Consider the following 10000-nt stretch of genomic DNA (forward strand, 5'->3'; position numbering starts at 1 on the left):
ATGGGGTCCCTCAGGGGTCGGTACTTGCGCCAATGTTGTTTAACGTTTACATTAGCGATATGCCGAACACTTCCTCCCTGAGGCTGGGATACGCAGACGACTGGGCACTCGTTACTCAGAGTAAAGTGTGGACCCGTCTCGAGAGCGTACTCAGCGAGGACGTCACCAGACTCAAATCCTACTTTGACAAGTGGTACCTGAAGATGAACACTTCAAAAACCGTGGCCACTGCATTTCACTTATGCAGTGGTTGGCACACCCGTAAACTGAATGTCCTAGTCGGGGACCAGCCACTCCCATATGAGCCGCGTCCAAAATATTTAGGGGTGACGCTGGATCGCAGCCTTACCTATCGGGTTCATCTCGAAGGGGTTGCCCGGAAGATAGAGAAGCGGAATAGTCTTCTGAGGAAGCTGGCGGGATCGACTTGGGGCGCTAGCCAAGCGCTCCTGAGAACATCCGCCCTGGCACTATGCTATTCCACCGCGGAGTATTGCGCTCCAGTGTGGGGTAGAAGCAGAAACGTTGAGAAGGTGGATGTAAAACTTCGCAAGTCGATGCACATAGTGTCGGGAACGCTAGCAACAACCCCTAGAGAATGGGGCCCGGTAATGGCAGCGATCCAGCCCCCCGATGTCCGGAGGGAGACCATTACGGGAAACTGGCTGAGTAAGATCAAAGAGAGAGGGAATGGGGATACCCCTCTCATGCGCATAATGAACGGTGCCCCCGTTTCGAGCCGAAATAAGTCCCGGCAACCCTTGTACGCAGAATCCCTGACTACGGACAGAGCTGCACATACGAGATGGAAGTCGGTTTGGACGAATTCAATCCCTCGTGGGGGCGGGGACCTACACTCCTCTAAGCTTGGTGAGAAGTTGCCAGGCTTTGATACCAGTAAGAGGAGACACTGGGTAGCTGCGAATCGGCTTCGGTCGAGGAGCTGCCTAACGGCCGGTGCGTTACATCAGTGGGGTCTAGCTTCCTGTCCTTTATGTCCACGCTGTGGGCAAGAACCCGAAACGGCAGAGCATCTAGTCGAAAGGTGTGTTGTGACGATGCTACCAGGCGGGTTCGCGACGGTGCACGAATGCGGACCGGACTTTGCTGATTGGGTCGATCGTCATAACATAATAGTGTGAACCATAAGAAGCTGCTGCTGCCTGACACTGAAATACAAAAGGACTGGCAGTTTGACGTCATTATTTGTTTTTTGCACCGTCAAGTGAGTTGTCGTAAGAGTAGAGCTCATGGAAACAAGTTATTTCATTGGTTGAACTCATGAATACAACTCACGATTTTTCTTTTGTGGCAAAAGACTGGCATTTTGACGTCATTTTTTGGTTAGTGTCAGGCCATAACTTTACGAAGGCCACGGTCAGGCCATAACTTTACGAAGGCCACGGTTTTCGCGACTGGAGGTTTTCTACGAGTGACAAAAGCCCACACAATTACACAATTCATCACAACATTGAGATACCAGTCCTATGTGGAAAGGTCTTGTCCTAGCGCGCATTGATTAACAAAATTACGTCATATTAATTAAAAGGCGACAACCACCAAATGAGAGTGAATAGTGCTTGGTTGTGTACGATAATTCCAATCATTAGGAGCATTTGTTCTTACCTTGAGCACCAATAAGGACTCCGTTTTCACTTTCTTTGGATGATCGTTGTTTTGCATCGCCATACACTTTTCATTAGCGTGTCAGAATAGCCTTCAACAGTCATAACGTCACTTCCCTCGTAATGACGCATGGTAACTTAGTAACTGGCTCTAAACTATCGGAACAATGGCGGACGCCCTTATGAATAAATATTTCTCCGACGAGCATTAAAGCGTATACAGAGGGAAATCAACCCATTATAAATCTGATCATGTTTTGACTTTTATACATTCTGATCACAAGACATATGAAAACTTCTAGCCAGCATGAAGAATAGAAAGTACCAATTTTCTTTGTTAAGAACCACGATGGCCGCCGTTGCTGAGCGACGTGACATCAGACTATTGAATCCAATTATTGGCGTGTTCTAACATTGTTATGAGGGACAATATTTTGCGTTGGTTTGAGAGTATGTCCATTTCAACATTGAGCCCATGACAATTCGGGCTATCAGACCTGCAAATATGTCGGTCAGGATGTAAGTTTATGACGACGATAGATTCCTGCTATAATCAGGGTAAGAGTTAAGTCCTTGACCCCCCCCCCCCATCCCCCAAAAAAACAAACAAAACAAACAAACCCAATACCCCCCAAAAAACAAAAACAAAACAAACAAAACAAAAAAAATAAACAACAACAAAAAAAACAAAACACAAAACAAACAAAAACAAACCCCCCCAAAAAAAAACAAAAAAAAAACAAAAAAAAAAAACAAAAAAAAACAGAATCTTAACTCACAGTTCCTCTCCATACTCCATTCCGTTGTAAAATACGTTCCTGGCCGTTGAGAACGTTGTCTTTGAAAAAATAAAAGATTCTGGCGCCTTTTAGCTTGTCCTTCATGCTCTGAACAATAATGCTGTTGGCTTGGTATTACTTGCTAAGCTCTTTTAGCATTTTTGGAGATAGTGCGCCACAAAAGAACCAAAACAAAAACAAAGAAACAAAACCCACAACATATATCTACACTCAACACACACACACAAACTACAATCACGTTTTATTATCGCCTTTTGGAAAGTTGTTTTAGATTTCGAAATCGAACATCATCGATTTATATATATATATATATATATATATATATATATATATATATATATATATATATATATATATATATATATATATATACATATATATATATATTGAGCCTTTATATAGCGCAATATCCACTAAATTTATCAAAGCGCTTTACAAGGGGTCCCTGGCCAACAGCAACACATAACATGTAGGACGAGACATGACGCCTGTCAGGCGATATTACAAATGTTTGGGACAAAGACAACGCTGTTAACGGCCAGGTACTCATTTTACACCTGAGTGTGGTGAGAGAATGTGAGTAAAGATTCTATTCCAAGGACTCAACTATGCGCCGAGCGAGGCTCGAACCCAGGACCTTCCGATCCGAAAGCGAGTGCCATACCACTAGACCACATAGCTGCACACAATTTACGTGTAATACCAGTCAGTTCCCAAATCTACTTAATCTCTAAAAACTAGGCCCCCCCCCCCCCCCCAATTTATCTCTACATTCTTGTCTCAAGCCTTTTGAAATTATAATTATGTCATGCTTAGTGGGTTAGTCTTGCTCTCCACGCTCTAGTAACCTCGAGATTTAGGTAGCAGATTTGCCTCTTCAACAGATTTTACCAGTTAGGTACTGTCGTACTCTGGAAAATTCACGTAACTAAAATTTTTAATAATTTGGCTAGAAAACTTGTCCTTCAAATATCGATCGATCGATCTTGTCAAAAACTTTCAAACCGGGGACTTCCGTGTGCTTGCTTTGTAATTTGTAAAGTGCCGATGAGTACTTTACTAGTAAGTGGGTCGTAAAGTGCTAAAAAGTTATTATTATTATTATTATTATTATTATTATTATTATTATTATTATTATTATTATTATTATTATTATTATTATTATTATTATTATTATTATTAATTATTATCATTAATTATTATTATTATTATTATTATTATTATTATTATTATCATACTACTACTACTACTACTACTACTACTACTACTACTACTACTACTACTACTACTACTACTACTATTTTGTGGCAGGTCTTCTTGAGACGCAGCACAAAGGTTGGCTATCGCTTTTTACAATGTTAAAATCAGGGAAATGAACCAACTGGTGGTTGTTATACACTACAGCTCTGCAAAATGTTAAATCTCGTTTGTAATAACAAAATCCAAGAAGAGAAATGCGTTTTGTGTATAGTTCTAAAGCACGAGATGGTTTTCGACTATTATATCTATATTCTTTTCTTCTTCTGTTAAAGGCATCTGGAATAAATTAAAAATCATAACATGCACAATACATACGAGCACGGTCAAATTCATAGTAACGTACAGGAGAAATAATTTACTAAAATGCAAACTTTATGTCCCAACCACACACCGCACATAGTCAATAAGAGCATTTTGTTTTTTCACGTATGCTTTCATGCGCCATCGGTGACCATCTATATTCAACAGAATCTATACATTCTGGATTACATGGTTTTTATACCATATTATTTGAATTTTCGTACCCAGGCCCGGCCCATTATGGGGAAGACTTTCTCCGAGGTTACGAAATATTCAAATTGGTCAATATTTGTATTGTAACACCCCGCTTCTACAGTTTCCTTTAACAAATAATTGTTTTGGTCAACAGATATCAAAATATGAGTTATAATCTTAACGGAAGACGAAATTATTAGCCGATTTTAGTTCATTAAAATAAAAAAAATCAAGTTGTTTCGTATTACTCCCCTTGATTTAAGACAAAAAAAAAAAAATGTATATTGAATAATACAGACAAATTATTATGGGAAGATTCGATGTCATTCAATGGGAGCGATCTATATTCGTGTTTTCGTCCAACCAGGTCATCAATTACATGATTTGTTGCTGTCTAACGATTTGATATTTCTTTACAAATGTAAACACGCTGCTTTGTTTACAAAATTTATAAACATACCCATGTGTCAAGCTGAACGAAATGACCAATCGTGATGTTAGATATTTAAAAAACTGAACACTTTTCAATAAGTGGGTCATTTTGAGCACATTTTGCAATGTGACCAATGACCTCGAGCACATTGAAAGTTAATATAGATCACAGTTAGTAGAACCAATCGTTTGTTGACGTTTTCGAATTCCTTTGATTTCTCTCCGTTGTGTGTGTGTGTAGTGTAGTCTAGTTGGGGTCAAAGGTCAAGGCGATTATCTTGACTTTTGTTATTTCAGTTCCGATTGACCAGTCACGAATGATTAAGGTCAGTTGTTGCACACTGGATCGGAGTCCTCCGTTCTGATCTTCATAATAATTTTGATTAAAAAAAAAATATTTTGGTTTATGTGCATCCTATTAATATATGGGGGTGTGTGGGTGGGTGGGGGGGGGGGTGTTAACAGCGTTAGTGGCACTTTTAAGTCATAACCGCTCCCGCCAGTAAATTAATATAAAAGAACACGACAGTCAACAAATGACATTACATATTAGTTTATTTTGTGTGTGTGTGTGTGTGTGTGTGTGTGTGTGTGTGTGATGACGTCACTCAGGCCTTTATTATTGTTTTTGCCATCCGCGTTTGTGAGTTGTTCTCACTAAACTGTATTAACCTGACTATAAACGTTTATGGTTACACAGAGTTTGTGTGTTGGTCCGTTATACTTCCGGATGGCAATGTTGTGAACTCCTTGGCCAAGAGCATTCTATCTATATCTTCTCTCCCATAATGAACATATTCTATGAATCGTTTTAAAAAAAAAATTTATTATTTTAAAAAATTAAGCCCCTCTTTTGTGAATCCTAACAGCTCGTAAAAGATCTCGATTCACGCACTAAGGGACTTAGATCGATTTTGGGTGAAGACGAGATTTCTTTTGCTAACCTCCCCTCCTCCTGTCCACCCAGAAGTGATTGGGTAGCTAGGTCTAGTAGATCTAGCGGAAAATACTTTGCCATAGACTGCCTTCCTATCCAAAGGGTAGTAAGTAATTGATTTTGTCCGTTTCACGTTACAGAAACCGGGGTAAACCCCAGTTCTATGGGCCTGATGTCTCTGAAAGGCTCCTTATTTTAAGGAATGGGCAGTATAAATTAACCTCAAATTTCATGTTCGTGACTATGAGTTCAATTTCTCGATACCTGATTCATTCCAATATAATCTAATAATAAATATTCCCGACTTCAGACGGTGGGTCATGTGATATTGTCAAACCTGGCCACACAAAAATGAAGATTCTAAAAATTTGTGCAGCCATGTTAACACTAGCCATCAGGCTAGAATGGTCCAGGGTTCGAGTCCTACTCGGAGCGGCGCATAGTTCAATCTTTTGAAAAAAGCTCTAATTCACTCATATTCTCTCACCATACTCATGTGTAAAATGAGTATTTGGCCGTGAATTGTGTTGTCTCTGTCCGAAAAAAAAAGATTTGAGGCTGCCTAAGACAGATAAGTGGACACGGCGCTATATAAATGCTCAGTTATATTTCTATACCCATTAAATCTAAATATGTATTGGTATAAGGTCTTCAAAAGGCGTTAAAATAAGCCATTTTGGAATAGATGTTATGTCACCAAGAGCAGGTCAAGTTGGGATGGTCTCGCGCTATATTCAACACAAATTTTAAAATTATTTTTATCAACTAGCCGAACACGTCAGCAATATTTTCAGTAATGTTCCTGAACAAAAATCATTACTAACATAATATTTGTAAGAATTACGACTTCTGTTATCTTATGAATAGATCTATTAAAAGTTTATGATAACCTGTTTAAAAAGGGCCTTAGAGAAAAATTATCTCATGCATAGCCGCTGGCACATTCTTTATCCCTTTTTGTCTGCTGTCGGTTCATAGATAAGAGTATCACACGCCCAGTGTATCACGTCTGAACTGGTGGAACGGGTTTTGGCCAACCATTCATTTCACATATTATACGCCTTATCGAGATAAAGCTGAGGAATACCACGAAAAGAAACCGAAACCCCATTGAAGTGAATCACCTTCCTGAGAGCAACGATGACAGTCAGTAACCGCCGCCCTGCGTATTTAAATATATATATATATATATATATATATATATATATTATATATATATATATATATATATGTATATACATGTTTGTGTGTGTGTGTGTGTGTGTGTGTGTGTGTGTGTGTGTGTGTGTTTAATATATTGTTTATTATTTAAGTTTTATTTAACGTGCAAAATTCGGGTGTTGCATTTTCCCTTCTGTCGATTTTAATGATGATGATGATGATGATGATGATTATTACTATTATTATTATTATTACTATTATTATTATTATTATTATTATTATTATTATTATTATTATTATTATTATTATTATTATTATCATTACCATTGTTTATTAGTAGTAGTAGCAGCAGCCAGCAGTAGTAGTAATAATAATAGTAGTAGTAGTAGTAGTAGTAGTAGTAGTAGTAGTAGTAGTAGTAGTAGTAGTAGTAGGCTCGCGTTCTTTCGTAAGGGTAGCGCACCTATGACCGTGCGTCCAGAAGAAACGGTCTCCGTGGGATTTATGGCCCCCAAGCTTCCTTTTCTTTTGCTCCTTAAGTAAATTTCAAGGACCAAATACGTTTGCAAGTTCCATGTAGGGATGTTTTTAAAAAAAAATTATTATTTTGATGAAAACTAATTCAGCCCTTTGTCAGACAACAAAATCAATTATTATTCGAGTCTAATATGTTGTTTTTAGTCTAATATGAGCACTCAACTTTGACATCTTTATTTGAAGTAAATCGGGTGATTTTTCATGAAGCTATGGTCAGATCTATGGGAAAGGTATCCAGTAACTTTTCTCAAATTTCATACTTTTTCAGCTTGACTAGCTGTAAAAAAATATTTAGAACTGAAATTAACTTTGATATTTTCTGAAGATGTACAAAAGGGTTGATTTAATCATTTATGACAAGGACTCATTTTTGATAAAAACTGATCTTCTAACTAAACTTGGCAATATCTCAGTTCAAACCTTTTCACCATCCGATTGAATATGTCATTCACTGTAACATATCGTCCAATACTACTGAACGCTCGAGCTGTTTTCACAAATTCTTATTTGTGTTTACGTATAAATAATATTATCTTATTTCTTTCCCCAGGTCGAGCTTTGATTGGTTTCGACACTCCCTGTCGCCATGGCGACACCACAACAATCTACAAGATGGCTCTCCATCCTTTCGCTGGTGGTCTGCATTTTGTTTAATGCTCCTACAACAAACGGTAGGAAACCCAATAAATACCTTTTTTCTGATCTCCGATTAACTAGTTAACTACTGTACTATAGAGACACGTGTGTGTGTGTGTGTGTGTGTGTGTGTGTGTGTGTGTGTGTGTTTTAATGGCTAGAAAACTCATCCTTCAAATAATAGCGGTCGATATTTTTTTTTAAATACGTGTTCGGTAGTTAATGGATTAATGAGCTGTTCAATGCATAGTTCGTCTGTAAAAATAAAGGTTAAATATTAGGTTCTTAAACAAACAAACAAAAAAACAAACAAAAAAAAAAAAAAAAAAAAAAAAAAAAAAAAAAAAAAAAAAAAAAAAAAAACACACGAAATGAAAGTTTAAAATTTTTTTCGTTGATATAGAGTCTATTATTTTTTTCCCTTCAACTAAAATTGACGTTGAAATGTGTAATTAAGGTGCTGTTTGAGTAATTGTTTTAATTATCTTTTATTAACGTTGTTGTTTCCACAATAATCACTCAATAGATTGTGATATTGGCATTACTTTTTTTTTTTTTCTCCCAGAATTAAGATATTAAAAATGATAATCATCAGCACCGCCACTGTCGCAGTGGTCATTATTATCATCATCGCAGCCATAATCATCGTCATCATCATTATCATCATCATCATCATCATCATCATCATCATCGTCATCGTCATCATCATCATCATCGTCATCATCACCATGAGCATCACCATATTATTTCTTAAAATATAACTACCAATATTTTATTCCAGCTTCAGCAGAGATTATAACCCTAAACTATTTAATTAGTTTCTAATAATATATTTTTTTTAATCCCGAAAAATAACAAGATCAAAGCATACATTTCACTCGTGATTTTAAATTCACGAATACCCTTACAAATGTTGACATACACCATAAACATAAAGTGTAAACATTCATCTTGATCCACGGATGCTTTTTCCCTTGTATATTGCATGATTTGCTTGATTCCTTTTTTTTTTTTTTTTGTTTTGTTTCTCGAACTGTTGAAATGAAAATATGTCAAAATCTTCAAAGGGCTTGTGAAACTGTGCCGGATAAGATGAAGAGAAAAACACGTGAAAAATATCTCAAATTAAAATATAACCGAGAAAGATTGATTTATAAATAGTCTCGTATTTCCCTCAATTTTCCTGGCACTGTTCATCACACTATTTCTAAAATTAAAAAAAAAAACATTTTGTATCAGAGCTTGCTTCTCATTTATTTATTTATTTTTTTTTTCAATGAGAACGTTATGGATTACTGATGTGGTAATGGAATAAAAATGTGACCCTCCGTCTCAAAACGGTATTATGTCGGGATGATTCAGACCCCAGAAAGTGAATTTAGAGATGGAATGATGAGACCTTAAAAGTTTTTGTAAAGCAAGAAATAGCATTTCTACTCCAGCATGACGTAGAGAAATCAAACCCAAGTTTTATATTTGTGGCAATGAATTCAATTTCCCTAACCGAGTGTATCCCGTCATAATACCGCTTTGAGACGGCGGGTCACAAATGGTTGTGGGTTTTGATCAACGTGTATTTATTTGCTGGTCTGATAACTCAACTTGTCATGGGCTCATCGTTGTAATGAAAATAGTTACACCAATGTATAATACTGTGCATCACAACAATGTAAAATTAAGCCCATGATTGCTTTCTGTTATCAGACCTGCAAATAAGATGTGTCGTCGGAATGTGTTCGCTAGAACTGATTTCTGAATAATAATAAATATCGGATGAACAAAACAAAATATAATACATGTGTAGACTGGACTAATAGTTTAAATCATCTGTCAAAGTCTATTGCATCTCAGACAACTCATTAGCAGGGTGTCCTCGTATCTACTTTCGATATTCCAGGCAATCTTGTTAAAAATTTGATAGTTGTGAACAGATGATCGTTTTACTCTTATATTGGTTTTGCTGACCACAAGTCATTAGTCCATTCTACAAGTGTGTTATATCAGAGATCAGGTCAGTTGACAATTTTTTTTTCTTTTTTCTTTTTTTTTTTTTTTTTTTCTTTTCACTGGATATGAAGTTGGACATCTGCCATAACATCGTACAATTTCTTTCCCTT

General features: G+C 36.9%; 1 protein-coding gene across 1 annotated transcript in view; it reads left to right on the plus strand.

The window, feature by feature from the left end:
* The window catches only part of LOC144973608 (uncharacterized), a 230766-nt gene that overhangs the window by 7170 nt on the left and 213596 nt on the right, over nt 1-10000 (plus strand). The window contains exon 2 of the mRNA XM_078916257.1: nt 7798-7918. Within this exon, the coding sequence (XP_078772383.1) occupies nt 7834-7918 (85 nt within the window). The 5' untranslated portion in view covers nt 7798-7833. The remainder of the gene's footprint in view (nt 1-7797; nt 7919-10000) is intronic.

This window comes from Berghia stephanieae, chromosome 5, assembly GCF_034508935.2.
Source record: "Berghia stephanieae isolate SIO BIC M18660-M18661 chromosome 5, UCSD_Bste_1.3, whole genome shotgun sequence".
Classification (NCBI taxonomy): domain Eukaryota; kingdom Metazoa; phylum Mollusca; class Gastropoda; order Nudibranchia; family Aeolidiidae; genus Berghia; species Berghia stephanieae.